The 15,979-nt window shown below is 44.3% G+C and overlaps 1 protein-coding gene and 1 non-coding gene across 12 annotated transcripts; one reads left to right on the forward strand and one right to left on the reverse strand.

The window, feature by feature from the left end:
- Positions 1 to 15,878, reverse strand: gigyf2 (GRB10 interacting GYF protein 2). 11 transcript variants are annotated; one of them, XM_047332064.1, is made up of 29 exons: positions 15,768 to 15,878; positions 12,674 to 12,725; positions 12,320 to 12,509; positions 12,060 to 12,155; positions 11,738 to 11,846; positions 10,429 to 10,534; positions 10,242 to 10,282; positions 10,112 to 10,162; positions 9,815 to 9,985; positions 9,176 to 9,387; positions 8,873 to 9,014; positions 8,255 to 8,506; positions 7,988 to 8,160; positions 7,656 to 7,812; positions 7,379 to 7,545; positions 6,892 to 6,986; positions 6,621 to 6,749; positions 6,376 to 6,506; positions 6,170 to 6,297; positions 5,742 to 5,882; positions 5,484 to 5,642; positions 4,665 to 4,916; positions 4,120 to 4,242; positions 3,685 to 3,990; positions 2,971 to 3,167; positions 2,693 to 2,844; positions 2,406 to 2,599; positions 926 to 1,070; positions 1 to 814 (listed from the first exon to the last, which is right to left on the reverse strand). In XM_047332064.1, the coding sequence occupies exons 2-29, from the start codon at positions 12,709 to 12,711 to the stop codon at positions 750 to 752; spliced, it is 4,122 nt and encodes a 1,373-aa protein (XP_047188020.1). In that variant the 5' UTR covers positions 12,712 to 12,725; positions 15,768 to 15,878; the 3' UTR covers positions 1 to 749. The 11 variants fall into 11 exon arrangements, with proteins under 11 accessions (XP_047188020.1, XP_047188024.1, XP_047188023.1 ...); XM_047332068.1 differs by lacking the exon at positions 15,768 to 15,878 and adding an exon at positions 14,870 to 14,996 and having other exon boundaries at positions 3,685 to 3,987; positions 4,132 to 4,242; XM_047332067.1 differs by lacking the exon at positions 15,768 to 15,878 and adding an exon at positions 14,870 to 14,996 and having other exon boundaries at positions 4,132 to 4,242.
- On the forward strand, positions 15,782 to 15,853 carry trnap-agg. The gene has a single exon. It is a non-coding gene; the product is annotated as a tRNA-Pro (tRNA).
- Positions 15,879 to 15,979: the final 101 nt, after the last annotated feature.

Consider the following 15,979-nt stretch of genomic DNA (forward strand, 5'->3'; position numbering starts at 1 on the left):
TTTTCATATATTATAATACAGATGCAGAGTTGAAAGTTTATTCTTTAAACAGCCTAGTATTTTACAAGAAATAGATAACTACATGGAACTTTTGAACATGTCCTTAAAACAGGACATAAGTGGGTACGAATCCTTGGGCTCTACTCTGCCATCGTTGTCCATGAACCCAGCAGAAAACAGGGGGGGGGGGGGGGGGGTTTAAAGTGTAAAGGAAAAACTTTCAATAAATAAAACAAAAACTATGGATATAATCTCTCTAACCTTTCCATACCACCTCCACAACCCCATCCATATCGTCCCACTTAAAAAAAAAAAATCCCAAACGATTTTGGCCAAATTTTGAGTTTGCTGTCATTGTGAATTTCTACAAGACATGATTCGAGCTGGAGCGGCTGACGCCGGACAGACTCTCTCCTGAAATTTAAGAGTTCATTTGGTGATTGGGATGTTCCACCGGCCTGTTTGCTCCAGTCTCGTTGTCTTGGGGGCTTACGTCAGATTAAAGGACAACACACCCGTGCCTCAGCGATGCCCTGCTCGTTCACAATTAAGAACCTATTGGGGGAGGGTATTTCACACCCTCCCCCAATAGGTTCTTAGATTATCAGAGTATGTGTGAAAAAAAAGGGAAACTAAAAAACAAGAGGTGAAAGTCGTGGCAGCAGTCAGAGGTCCGTGGCAGGAGTTTAGGTAAAACAGCTGCTGTTGAAATCGGATAGAGTCAGTGGCGTTTGCTTGGCTGCAGTCCCTTAATCCTCCAGAGTCTCAATCTCTCCCATGTTCAATCTCTCGGACGCCGCATTCACAGAAAAACCTGCAAAATTGAAAAAAGGCACAAAGAACCAGTTAGCAGATGTGACGTGAACGGCGCAGAGACACATCGCGGTGGATTGATCCAGAATAAGCAGACAGGGTTTGCTCTCACCTAGAAGGCTAGGGTCTGCCCGGACCATCTTCTGCTTCTTCTTCTTCTTCCCTGAGGTGACGGTCTCAAAGCGCTGCTGCTGTTGGCCGCTCGTGTGGTTGGACTGGTAGAGCGATGAGGATCCTGTTCCGCCCCACACAGAATCCTTGGCAAGAGAAAAACGCAGATGTGAAGTTCTAATCTTTGAAATCGGCAAATTTAAAATGTTATTTTTGGACTCTGTGTGTTGACATCCTACTACATTTTTGCTGATTTCAATACAAGCTAGAAAATGTCAGGCTTTTAACGAGGTTGGAAATAAAATTAATAAAGAAAACAACCATTGTATCTGGTACAATGAAACATAAACAGCATGTAAGACAAAACACATCTACACAACAGTTAACCTGAGATCAGCTGTAGCTGCCAATCTGGGCTCATTTATTGATTATGTTAAACATTTACTCAATAAGAGGTCAGGTCAATAGAGACAGGTGAGCATCAGAAGATCCTAGAGACCAGGGTGACTCCTTCAAATGACTCGCTTTGTCAAACTAAAAGTCCACAATCTAAATTATTCAATTTAATATGGTAAATCAAGCTGTAAACTGTAGAGAGCTTTTCTCATCTAATCAACCACTCTTTTACAGAACAAGACACACTCACCCAGTCACACACATTCATACAGCGCTGCTTTTTCCTGTCATATTCATACACTGCCAGCACAGCTGTCAGAGGCAATTGAGGGTCAAGTGTCTTGCCCAACGACACTGCGGTCTGGACCACCGAAAACCCTCTTAACCACCATTTGTCGAGGTGAGTTTATATCAATGTCATATAGAGGCTGAGGAACTCGAACCAGAAATGAATAGATAATAATAACTTGATGGCTAATTGATTATCAAAATAGATGCCGAATTTTTTTTTCTAATCGCTGCAGCTCAGTCTTCAATCAAAGCCTGCCCATGAAGTTGCTCTCAAGTGGTTCAACAAAGGTCTACATTACTGACTAAATAAAATGGTGGTTAGAAAATGTTTCATACTTAACCAGCAGGGATCAAAGTGCCTCTTGCGCCAAACTAAAGGAGAGTGTTGATGGTTGAAGAGACAGTGTGAACTGAACATATATAGACGACACTGCCTTCAAAAGTTATGAGTGGAATATCTAAATACTATCCTCCTGACTTAAATTTTCAAGCTATGGGAAAAAAAGTGATCGCTTCAAAAGAATATGATATGAAGCGCGAACAAGCAAAGTCAGCTTTGGAAGAGGATCATCTTGACAGATTTGATTCACATCAGAGGTGTGGATGAGAGACGGGGTCGTGACAGAAACCCCCCAGTAAAAACTATTTCAGGGAAACAAAAGGGGACGGCTGCCTCTCTTTTTTTATCACATCCCAACTCACATTTTTTTCCAACGCCACACGGGGGCAAAGCATTTGGCTCCTTCCCACATGCCGAACCTTTAAATAACTGGTGCTGCTGCAGACGCGCTCACCTGCTGCGGTTTGTGGGTTTGCTGTTGGATCTGCGGCGCCGGTTTCTGTTGATTAGCGTTCTGTTTGGCACGACGCTCCAGGAACTGCTTGGCAAAGTCCTTGGCCTCGGGAGTGTCCCCCAGATAGGCCCTGACGTAGTCATGCACCTCATACGGAGAGTCCACTTCTTTCAGGAAGGAAGCAAACGTGGGAACTGGCAGGGAAACAGATGGAGAATATTTCTGAGCTTTGGCCTCCAGAAACGGCTCATCAATAGTAGTGGGTGCACATATTTTTAAAGACGTACCATCAAGATTGTTGGCTGTGTTGAGGGTGTGCAGGGTTTGCTCACACCACTGCATGAAGGTGTCCTGCTGGCTCTTGTTGACCCCTTGGAACAACTTTAGTAGCTTTTCCTCCTCTTCTACCTTCTTGTTGACTCGCCCACTCAAAGAGTTACTGCGTGTGTCCGCACAAACAATTGCCGGAGGAAGACAAAAGTCATTAAAAAGCTGTGAATTACTCATATTTGTCATATGTTTAGTCACGCTTTTTCTTCCGGACTGAAACGTTCTTAATAAATACCTGAGGTTGGCGTTGCCTTTGTTGTTCTTCTGCGTGCTGCCCTTCCTGGTTGGAGGAGGCTGCTGAACCGCCTCCTTCACTGCCTCATCCCAGAAGCCCATGTTGGAGTTTTGGGTGTCGCCCCAGATGCTGTCTGAGCCCCAGTTAGTGCAGGGGCTGGTGTTGACAGACCCCCACACCGAGTTACTCAGAGACGTCTGCGAAGAGAGCGAGATACTCTTATTGGCACTTAATAGTAGTAACGCTGCAAAGGACATTCCCCCCCCCCCCCCCAGTATTATTTAATCTACTGATCATTTTGCAGAAAAAATAGGTTGTTTGGTCAATTAAATGTCAGAAAATGGAGACGAATGCAAAACACAACTTCCTATAGCCCAAGGAAATGGACCAAACCAACAGATATTCAGTTTCTTGCCACATTATACAAAGGAAAGGATAAAATCGTTAAATTGTGTATTTATTTTTTGAGCTCGTCTTTGGGAGAAAAGATCTGATAAAAATAAGGTAGCGTGAAAAACAATATGGCCTTGTTGACATTTCACATCGTTTGCATTTTGTTTGAAATTGTTTGATGCAAAGAAAGCTGAACCGTATCTCTCTAATCGTTGAGCAACTATTCCTCGGGTTCATGAGCTGCTCATACTAACGAGACCTCACAGGTGAAAAAAAATCCACTAAGCAAAATTTCTGATATTCACATTGTGTGTCACGTACGGTTCTGTTTTGAGTGCGGGTCTGTTGGGTGACAATGGGGTGTGTTGGTGGTTGTTGCTGCTGCTGCTGCTGCGGTTGTTGTTGTTGTTGTTGTTGTTTTTGTTGTTGTTGCGGCTGCGCCTGCTGCTGCTCCTTCCGCTGTTTCATCTGCTGGGCTTCCTCCCTCTGAATCTCCAGCAAGGACTTGGTAGCAACTGTCTGTTTGGCCACATTACCCCAACCGGACAGCTTGGCCTGAGGCTGCTGAGCCTGTAGCAGCGCTTGCTGCTGCTGCAGCTTCAGGAGCTCCTGTTGCTGACGTCGCTGCTTCAGGTCGAGGAGGACAGAAGGAGAATTAGCTGGTGTAGAGCCATTTGGGTAATTGCTAAAAAAGCATTGCTCGAGACAAGAGTAACCGGACACAACAAAAAAAAAAAGGCCTCGGCTCGTCCTCACCTCCTCGCGCACCTGTTGTTCTCGCTCCTCTTCCAGTTTCTGGATCTCGGCCAGTGACAGGGTGTTCTGAGTCTGGTTTAGAGGGCTGCCCGACTGCTGGCCCCACTTCGAAGAGGATGGAAGCTACAAAAGAGAGTGAAGTACAATCGTCAAATTATAGCCCTAACTGGGGGTGTAACAATATACAGGTCCTGACAATAAACGTGATATCTTAAAATAATGAAATATTTATTTCATGTTTATACAAATATAGTATCACGTAAATAATCCAGTTCTTACATTTGGAAGAAAAACTCCTGCGCTCGATTCCAGCATAAGCTGGGTACCCACACTCAAACAGTGCATTTGGAGTGGTGTGTGTGTGTGTGTGTGTGTTGAAATGTGGGAGATTCTGGTGTGAAACTACCCAGGATCAAATTAAAAGATTAAATTGACCGATAGCATAATTTAAATTTTCTATAGAGATTGTGATAATATTATTATTTTGAATTCCTACAGCCACAGTAATTTTTTAGTTATGATCTGACATTGTCCCTGGTCCTGACCTTCATATGTGCGAGCTGCTGCTGCTGCTGCTGCTGCATCAGCCTCCTGAGGGCCTCTTGTTGCTGCTGCCGCTGTCGGTGCAGCTCCTGCTGCCTCTGGGCCTCCTGCTCTCTTCTCTTCTGCTCCTCCTGCTGCTGCTGCTGGGCCAGAGCAGCGGCCGCCGCTGCAGCTGCCGCCTCTTCCTCCGCGCGCTTCTCCTCCTCGCGCCTTCTCAACACGTCGAGTTCCTCCTGCTTTCTGCGCTCCTCCTCCTGGTGAACATTGCAAATTAAGGAAGACGATGGATATTAAAACAACAATTTAACTTTTGGCGAGCAACAGAGGCTTCTGCAGCTGAAGGTGGTAGCTGATTGTTAGGGTCCGAGTCAGAGCAGTTAAGTGATTTTCAAAAACAAAAATTCCGCTCTACTGAAACTCTTCCAAATGATACTGACATTTCATTATTCCTGGATTTCCAAACCAAAAGGGCTGTTGCTGTAACAAACACCAAACTCCCTTTGGAATTCTTGTTATTTTTCTCACTGAATATCAGTGTGCTATTTTTTTTACAGACTTCTTAATCTTTTTAGATTAAATCTTGATTAAGTTCAATACTTAATATTGAACTTGTTGGGCCTGATTACAGCATCTTAAGCTGCCGAGTATTACGCAGTCATACCACTCACTTTACAAAGTTACGTGGTGAAAAGACAGGTGTTCAGGGTGTGGAGTGGGAAAGACAGTCGGCAATTAAAATTGTTTTCAATCTGTGATTTTAAGGTCAAACAGTTGCACAGTGTTGCGTTAAGGTTTAGAACGTGTTTTCAAAGTTAAATTACTTGTTTGCGAAGGAACTCTTCTCGTTTCCTTCTCTCCTCCTCTTCCCTCCGCCTCTCCTCTAATCGCCGGAGAGCTTCTTCCTGTGCCAGTCTCTCCTCTTCTTCTTTTTGCCTGCGCTGTGCCTCTTCATGCTCTCGCTGCCGCCTCAAAACCTCCTCCTGGGTAATTACAATACGGGGTCAGTCTCAATGCCATCGAAGAAAAATTCACAAAACACAAGGCCATAAGAGCTTCAGACTGATATTGTTCAGATCGACCTGTTGTTTCCGTGCCAGCTCCTCTTCTTCCAAACGTTTGCGTTCCTCCTCCTGTCGAGCCCTCAGGGCCTCTTCCAGCCGTTTCCTTTCCTCTTCCTCCCTTTTGGCCCTCATTTCTGCCTCACGCCTCTCAAGCTCCAACTAGTGGAGGATGAGAATAAACATACTCACGTTATTATCCAACGAGATGGAAACATTCAAGGAAATTTCTGACACCTAGCCTAAACTGTAAGCCTGCTTACATCATCGTGCCTGTGACTTTCATAAAAAGAAAAAAAACAAACTTAATCTAACCAATATGTTGACGTGTCAAGAGCCTGTCTACTGTTCAGTCCAATTTGAAATTCCTACAGGTTCTGCATGTTCCTCTTTTGGTTTTGAAAATATAAGACAAAGAAAACAGAAAGATATGTTGAAATCCTGTTTACCTTCGCAGCCTTTGACTTCTCCAACTGTTGCATCTGCTCGATGGTTGGCGCCTGTGCCACGGAGTCTATGGGTAAATCCCAAACACTGCCGCCATCCCACGCTGTTGAGAGTGATGGAACATAACGCACTACACTCGTTATAACGTGACATTTTCATTTCTCACATGTGATGTAAAATAAGCAGGAAACTGAGAGTTGGAACTCACTGCTTGGAGCAGCTTGTTGGAGGTTCGGCGTGCAGGAAGCCTGAGAGGACGGGTTCTGCATTTCCCACACAGAACCCGAGTCTGGTACAGACAGGGAGCGGGTGACCGGAGGTAAGAGGCTCTCAGATGCTCTACAACAACATAACAAGTAAACATATTGATAAATACAATACCAGGGCAGGGCTGACTGTTGGCTTTCTCAATAATATTGTACGGTCTCAACCAATAATGTGAGTGTTATCAACCTTGTCTTGAGTGCCTGGTATTGCTGTAGTAGCAGGTTGATCTGCTGTTGGTGTTGCTGCTGTTGTTGAAGAGGAGCTGAGTTGAGAGTAGCAGCCTTCTGCTGGGCCAGGGCCTGAGCATACTGCTGCCTGGACGTGGAAAACACAAGTGGATAAGAGAAATAAGAGGGAAAAAAGGGGGGAAGGGAAAGTTAAGTTCTAATCAATAACAAAAGGTCATGTATCCTAGTGTAAATAAAAGTGTGAGGGTGTGGGAGGGGGGCTGGCATACCTGAGGAGGTATTGATATTGGAGCTGCTGTAACTGGTAGAGGTTGAGAGCAGTGAGCTCCTGCTGCCGCTTCAACCTCTCTTGATCACCATCACCCTACATCAAAAATACACAGTGAGAATAAATCATAATGCTCAAACAAATATATGACTTCAAGCAAAAGGGGGCTGTCACACATCAGTGGGCTGCCACTTGGTTCTGATGCAGCTTTACAAAACAAGTAAGTCGGACCTCAAGACTTCCAACAGAGTGGGGGAATTCTCACCATGAATTATTGAGTATAGTACATTATATATTCAAGATTCTAATTGTCTTCCATTACAAATTTAAAAAAATGAAAGAATCAAACATGAGGTATTCCTTTGACACATCTTACTGGTAACAACAGAGGATTGTGACACCACCTGCTGGCCATGGCTGGGGCTGATGTACTGAAGCAAACCTTTGGATACAAGAAATGAAGCAGTCCAAATATTGCAAACACATACCTGTAGAGGTGGAGGTGCAGGGCCTGGAGTGAATGGTACCCTCCCCCAAATCTTCATGATGTCTCCCAGTGGTTGAAATACGTCGTCACACCCTCTTTTGACTAACAGAGACACTGTGAAGTAACCAGCCTGGAACCACTCGGTCATCTCTGGGTTACTGAATGGACCTGATGGTGCACAAGAGAGCATCGAAGGTTTAAAGGAAATAAGAACCGTTTCAGAAACGTATGTAGTTGAAGTCACCTTTTGAGCAGATAAAAATCTCTCCCAGTCTCACCCTGTATCTCCCCCTGGGGGTCTTTATAGAACCACTTGAGAGCAGCTTCATGGGTAAGCGGCATGCCTGCAGACTTTGGCTTCTCTGACGTCTTTGCTGTTAGTCTGTCATCATCCACCACACCGTCCTGTAGATACGCTACCATCTTTTCTGCCTCCTGGAGAAGAATTTTTAATGGTTACGCATTACTCATAGACTACTGTAAATCGATATGACCTAACATGACAGGGGTTATAGTGGACAGAACAGACATCTTTTGACAGCTTGTATTATGGTCTTTTAAGGGAACCGACCTACTGGCAGAGTTTCATGTTACAAGTCTAATAACTCGCCTGCTCAAAGTGTTTTAGTCCCTCATCTTCATCTGTGTCGTGTGACGCAGTGGTGGGCCGGCCAATGGGTGCCAACATACTGGAAGGGAAAGGCAAAAGATTGTTCATCGCCACAGGAACCGCCATGGGCTTTTGCTGCAGTAGCTGGACACTGGGCGATGGAGCAGATACTTCTGCATAGAACAGGAAATGGAAACAGCAGATGTCAGTGGGGGTTTCGCGGTAGGTGGAGCAAAGTGCGAGAGTCCTAGAAGAACCAAAGCCCACCTGCAAGGGTGGTAGAAATACGAGTCATGGGCAGGACCTCCAGCCTGCTGTTAGACATCGGGAGGTGCAGGGGCATTTTGCAGGTCTCTGGTGGGAGCTCCAGGGATGGCTGCCGTTCAGCTGGCCTCTCAGTCTCTTCTGTTCGGCTGGACTGGTTTGGGGACAAAGACTTGCCAGTGGCTTGAGGCTCTGAGACTGTGGGTGCAACAGGTGGAAGAACAGGTGGAGCCTCCTCTGACACACGGGCCAACTCTAAAAAAACAATATCAATAGTTTTACTAAAAAAAGAAAGCCGTGTGACTTTATCAATCCTGTCAGTCATTACAGAGATGTTGTTGTATAAAAAGACAATTTAAACTAAATTTTATACCAGTACTTATACCAGCACTTCAAGACAGGTGTTAAGACAGAAAACACCATTCAGCTTGAAGACTATGGTTGAAATCCGAGTGGCAGTAAACTTAAGATTTCCCTGAATAATTCACTAAGGCAGCAAACAAAACTATAAAAAGTGTTTTTCTTTAACTGATATCAAAATTCAGACGAAGTGATGAGGACGGGCGAAGAACCTTTTGCATGTCAAGTTAAATTTAATTTTAGTCAGTTGAAGTGGCTGACCTTTGCGGTCGACCTCTCTCTTAGCCTCTGTTTCTTTGGTCTCCTTGGGCTGTCTGCCATCCTCCTCCAGGCCCTCTTCACACTCATCCAAGGGCTTAAAGTCGAGTTCTGCCTCTTCCAGGATTGGCTCCTTGGACGCTTTCTGATAACACAGCAAAAAACACAATTAGAGAAAACCTGACAGTGGTCAAAATTTATAAAGCTTTCCACCTCAGCAGGTAAGGAAATTATCTTCTCCAAATCTAGCACACAAATACTTCAATTTATTGATTCAATCAAAACTCTCCTCGGGTCTCCTCTTACCTTAAGAGAGAGAAAGGCCCCTGATGAGTCAAAGGTGCCCGCCTCCTCATCTGCGTCCTCCAGACACCACTCTGGCAGGCTGTCCCTCTCATCTTCTAGGCTGCCACTGCCTGACCGTGGCCTCCTGTATCCTCGCTCGTCTTCTCTCGCATCAAACGGAAAGCGGCGACGCTGGTCTGGGAGTTCCCGCCACCCTGCTGACCGAGGCGCATCTGGACAAAAAAGATTGTATAAATCATCTTGAACACATGATATACTGTAACTTTTGGCTACCAGGGAGGCAACTGGAAAAAAAGTGCATCCACATGCAATAACAAAAAACTGATAACATAATTTTTGAGCATGTGCAAGTCATAAACACAGTAAAGTGAAGAAATTAAGTTACCACTGAATTGTCCCTGTTCAATGTCATAAAACAAACATGGAGCTGGAAAGCACCTCTTAATTCAAGTTGGCTGTTTCGGAAACATTTCTATTGTCCTGTGCATAATGAAAAAAATAAACCCAACAAAAGTTAACAGGCCGTAAAACACAGATGAAACTTATCCTGAAACAGGCCATAGAACAATCATGGCAGTACACCACAAATACATATATCAAAGATAAATGCATCAGTAATGCGGTCAGTGCAGTGCCCACCTGGGCTCGGGGGGCACCACCGGTCACTGTCCCATCGACAACCCTCGAGTCGCACCCAATCATCCTCACCATTCTGATCATCGCGAGAAGATCGCCAGTTCTCACTCTCTGAGCGCGTGAAGTCGTGCTTCCTCGGTAACCCTGGCACGCTGTCCTCATAGTTTACCCGGACTGAAAAGAGTAGTCGGTAGGGGTATGATTAAAAGTGCAGCCATCAAGTACAATAATACAATTGAAACTTAATGCAGATTAGCAAACGAACTTAAATCATGAACTTCTTAATGGTTAATAACTAACCAAACTCACTGTGATTCAATGGAAAATGTCCAGGGGCAACATCTGTCAGACCTACAGAGAGGAACAAGTGTTAGTAGGTATGTCAGTGCAAAGAGTATGTCACGTATTGATTACAAGGTTTAAAACCAACCTGGTTCTTTTCGCCCTGGCTTTTCAAACCTTCTATCTCCCCTGGAGAGGAAAAAACAAACAAACACCCATTACAGGAAGTCAGATGTTTAACTGCTGTATAGAAAAAAAATTAAAACTTATATTGAACATCTGTACATGGTCAAAACCGGGCCAGATTTTTGTGCGACAAATGGGTTATTTAATACCTTTCTTCCCAGCTCTGGGAGCGATGCATTTCCCTCGCTCCACGACCAAAGCCTTCCACCTCATCAAAACTTCTTTGGTAAAAGCCTCCATCTCCTCTCCCCCGGCCTGAAAGCAACCAACCGAATAGGGACCATTACATGTAGTTGCAACTGTGCAGCATGACCTAGAATATAGGTAGGATTTTTTACCTATTGATCAAACGACAGAATAGGATTCTATCATTGGCAGTGTTCCACAAAACATTTGAGATTTTCCATGACAGATGATCAGAAAGTCTGTAACAACCTTCAGTAATAGGAGGAATTTTTCTGCATGAACACACCACCATCACCCACTGCACAAAATCTGCTGAATCATGATGCTGTAGTCTCCCTTTCCTTTTTATCTGGTAGATGTACAACAAACGTACACTAGGGTTTTTATTCATCTGCCCTTTCCTTGATTAATAGACATATCCTTCAACAGTGATGCTGCAAGATCAGTTGGCAAATAACAATATTCAACACATCTGTCGGAATTCTTGTACCTATAATTACTTACTGTTTATAAAACATTCTCTCCTAACCATTATGTCTCGATTAATCGAAAAGTTCGGTGAAAAACCAACTGTCTGTCCTGTGTCTGTTCATCTGATGGTTTTACAAAGCATTGCCATTGAGGGGAAAATAAAGTTATAAAATCAGTATCAGTAAATTAGTATAAGTAAGTACAACTCAGTTTAAGTATAACAGCAGATTGATGAAAACAGTCAGTACGTTATGGCCTTCTGGTTTAGTAATATGTGGTATTTTCCATTTATCATGTTTTTTGTTGTAGTTACCTTCTCAAAGTGCAACTCTAAAGTTTGATTAAAGACATTGGTTATTGGCTAATTTAGCCCAACTGGAAGTTACGAACATGCCCAATAACTATATATCACTGTAAAATACAATATGAAAGTTTAGATTTATTATAGGTAGGTCTGTGTGTTCATGCAAATAGCACTGTGATTTCAAACAAGGGATTTCTAGGTTTATGGCACATCAATAACGAGTTCAAGCAGCTGCGGTCCAAGTATGCTGAGTAAGCACAGCAACTATAGAGAGCTAATATTACATCCCTTGTCTCAAGCTGTGGTCAAATTGGTGGGATTCTCCAAAGGCCTCTTAACTATCTTCAGTATTTGAGACTCTTGTACTGCATAGGCAGAATATATAAATAGCTAAAACAGGCTAATTTGAAAAAAATAAAACAAAACAACTTTTTTGCTTCCCCAGTAAAAACTCCACCTGCAGCTCCTTGAAATGATAATCCATGTTAAATACTCACCTCTACCCCTTGAGGTACTTCGGCCTCTTGGTGCCCCCACTATTGGACCGGCTCCTCGGCCTGTCAGCCGAAGTACTGCTGCACTGTTTACAGACATGGAAAAATTTCTCTGCAAATACAAACGGGGGAGGGGAGCCGGAGGGGACAGTCAACTCTCAGGCCTCATCTTGGCACATGTTCTATATTTCGCAGGCCCTAATAACCAAAAGTAATGTATATTCCAAGAAATGACAATAAGAAGCCAACTGGCCTGATAAGTCGGAGCCAGTTCTTGCCGTTTCTCGCCTAGATAGTGTCCTGATATTATGACAAGTGCTCCTACCTGTTCATCCTCTGTAAAAGACACGAGTGCCAGAGGCGGCAAGGGCTCCTCTTGCAATATAGGCAGGAACTCCTTATCCTGTAGGTCTATAGGGATCTGGAGGAGAGAAAAACACAATCACAAGATTGTAAAATGCATAATGCTTTGACAGAATGTGTTATAAATCAGGAAAATGTCAATCTAATCTCAGCGGTATCATAATTTGTATGCATATCGTGCTGGCGGCAAGCCTTCAACGACTACAAAGATGTCATACCCACCTTGTTATCCTTTACATAAAGTGCTAACATTTCTTCTCTCCCGTAGCGATAGTCTGCAAGTTTATACTTTGGCAATGCAGGTGAGAGGGGTGGAGAGGCAATCGTGTTGCTGCTTCCACCACCTCCTCCGCCACCGCCGACACCAACACCACCAACACCACCGCCACCACCACCAGACAGGGCACGCAGCCTGCAAAGAGAGAAAAGGGTTGTAAAAGTAGAATGGACAGACAATCAGCATGTCTCAACATGTTTTGAAAAGCTACACCAGGCCTCAAAAGGAAACCAGTTTCACAACCTAACATCCCCCAAATTAATAATCAGATTAATCTAGATTAAAGCCAGTTCAATTACCATTCTGGTCCAAAGTTAAGTGTCTGGGTTTCGGCCATTCTTCCTTGAAGTTCTACAAATACGAAGAGGGAGGAAAGGGATTAGAACCACGAGTAGTCATACACAAAGCACAAATGAAGCATCACGCTGTAAATGTTTATTCAAAGAAAAGAAAGTAGAAAACCCTACATAATAATGGAGCCTGTTTTCTGTATAAAATATTTAATAATATCTTGGTTTAATGGTCAATGATGGGCTGTTTTTCCAAATTGATTAGAGCTCTTTGTAAGTTCCGAGCACCCATTGACAACTTTAGTCTCGTTTTGTCCAACCAATTCAATTTTAAGAAATATTATGCTGATAATTTAAAATAATTTTCCTCTTTAACGACCGTAAGGAATAATCAATCGAAACTTTTGCAGACGCCCTTTCTGTCGGTTGGCCAATACATTATTTGACAAGTTGTTTCAACTCTAATTCATTTACTGTTGACAAAACAGCTGTTACACGTTGCCCTTCAGGAACAGTCCAAGTACATTTTGTTTCAGAAAAATGTGAGCGTATTGCAAAACTATATTATATCAGACTCACTAATTCACCGAGACACCACATCTAACACATCACAGTTCTGCTGGTTAGAAATTAACAACCCCCAATCTCAGTTTTTGTTACCGGCTTCAGTTTCCTCTAGCCTTTCAGTACACAGTGCACGGCCCATCCCACCAGCAAACACGACCAGTGTACAATTTCAATCTGCTAAAGCTATTTTAGGAAGTCTCCCTGCCCCGCAGAGCGGTGTATGTCAGACACCTGTAATTGACGGAGAAAATAATAGTTACTGCCACAAATAAAGTAATCACCAATAAATCACACAATGGCAACCAGATCAGACGTTTATTTACGTGTCTCCACTGCCAATACTTTGCCTAACATTGGGCTTGAAAGTGAAGGTTGATCCCGCGGTGAGACTCGCTCACATGTCAGTGCACAAAAGGCGACTGTGGGCTCACAATAGCACTGACCATATGGAAGTCAGGGCAAGGCCACGTGTAGGCAGTAAACGCAATCTCAACCCAAGTCGGCAACACTTCTGACAACTCTCACGCTCGGGCACAATGTGTCAGTGTTCAATATTCCGTAAAAGCCGAAAGCCAGTCTGGGTTTGAATGATGTTATGAGGTGTCGGCTCGAAAACCTGATCGATACAACAACTTGTATCACTTTGGTTACGTCGACCTTCCCCTTGCGATGAAGACGGCCGACAGCAAAAAGCCAGCTGATCACGACTGACCACCAAGTTTTGGCGAAGTTGTCCGGATTGTTGAGTTACCAGTAAGGGGAAAGTAGGAGCACTCGGCGATCAGGCCGAGCCCACCTGAAGCTAACAGGCTGGCTACATGACTCAATCATGCTAAATGCTTTTTGCTTTACAACGATCCCCGATGAGCTGCGACGGTTCACTCGGGAAGGCTAAGCGGAAATGCCCCACGGTAACCAACATAACGTTAGCTATAGCGCAGCAAGCTAGCCCATCGCATACACATGGATGATTAACGACACATATGTAACTTGGCACTAGCCAACATATCTCTTGACGGCTACAAGTTGACAGTGTGGCTATAGTGTTGACCGGCGGAAACATAACGTGTAGTTAAAGTGCTGTTTCATACATTCTGATGCCACCCGGGGTATTTTTTGCCGAACCAGCAACACGACAGCCAACTGTGGGTCTGCCAGCGCGTTAGCTAGCTGGCTAGCTAGCTAGCATGCTAGCTAGCATGCTAGCAAGCAGCGATTTCTCCCAGCACAGCCCGGCGTATCGCTGTCGTACGTCAGGGTACAAACACGCGTTGGCACTGATTAAGTTCCCCGTGGCAGTGAACGTCCTGTCACATACTCAACAAATCGAACACGGAGCTGGCGAGAGTCCACCCCAACACTTTGCGGCTAGCACGTTAGCTCGCTAGCCGCACGCGGCCTCCCGACCAGCCTGGGTCCACAACAACATTTCCTCGCCAGGCCGCCCCACACTGCACACGACCCGGACACGCACACACACCAACTGGAGCCCGCTGCGGCGAGGCCGAGTAAACACGGTGGTCACAGCAGCCCTGAGCCCCGCAGGTTCCCCGGAACACGACTCTCTGACATGGCACTTCAATCAACTGTACGGGTTTTCTTCTTCTATTGTAATGTATTCAACTTTGGCTGTCTTACCTCTGCTTGTTCTGACAGCACAGGGTTTGTATTCGAGTTGTGTGGCGCTCTCTCTCTCTCTCTCTCTCTCTGGTCTCTCTCTCTATTTCTCTCTCTCTCTCCCCTCTTCGTTTTCCACAAGATGGCTGAGTGTGGGTCACGTGACCACCGATCAAACCAGTATGCCGTGGTAAGGTTTGCTGACGGGTTCGTATTTACAGATAACTCTGTTTGTCTTTTGCCATATGTTGTACACACGTGCGGTGCACAGTTCCCTCGGGCATGTCAGACATGTCACATACACTTTATAAAGCGTGTTCGTACTTTGTTTCTTCACATCCAAAGTATTCAGGACAGGGGATGTCCACCCCCCCCCCCCCCCCCCCCCCCCACACACACACACACATACAAAAGCTAATGTACACGTGTATTATCATAGTGTGTATAATGTGCCTGTCCACAGAATGATAACACAATGAAATGCAACCATATAAATCACCAGTAACAGAGTACAATCTTGATTCTATGCCTCTCATACAATGTTTTTAATACCCATTTATTGGAGAACATTGAGACTTTTTCCTGACACTGTACTTTGTTGTTGTTCCTTATACCACAACGGATGCCTAATTTACAATATATCCAGAATCCCGAAAACATTGACAAAATAAGAAGCGTTACAATATTAAGGTTTAGGGTTAGAATCTGTTGTTAAAGAGTAAATTTACAGGCCAGTGTATCAACCAAGATACCACACACAGCGAAGTGGAATTGCTTGCTTATCCATAATAAAAATATAAGGCCATGTTATACTTTGAGGCTGGTCAAAAAAGAATTGTGATTGAAATCCTACTGCAATCCTACTGCAGAACATCTTAATATAGTAGGGCTTTCGAAGATTTTGTCGCATTCTACTCACAACAGTAGTATTCCGGCTCGTTGGTCTAGGGGTATGATTCTCGCTTAGGGTGCGAGAGGTCCCGGGTTCAAATCCCGGACGAGCCCTATTTTGTGAATGACTGAACTTCTCTCTTGCCAGGTGAGAGAGAGAATGGAAGTTTTGGCAGTGAATGTTACATAATTAAAATGCTCGTCATGGAAGGCTTTGATTTAAAGATCAAAGGTGTCTAT

The sequence above is a fragment of the Scophthalmus maximus genome, chromosome 5 (genome assembly GCF_022379125.1).
Source record: "Scophthalmus maximus strain ysfricsl-2021 chromosome 5, ASM2237912v1, whole genome shotgun sequence".
Classification (NCBI taxonomy): Eukaryota; Metazoa; Chordata; class Actinopteri; order Pleuronectiformes; family Scophthalmidae; genus Scophthalmus; species Scophthalmus maximus.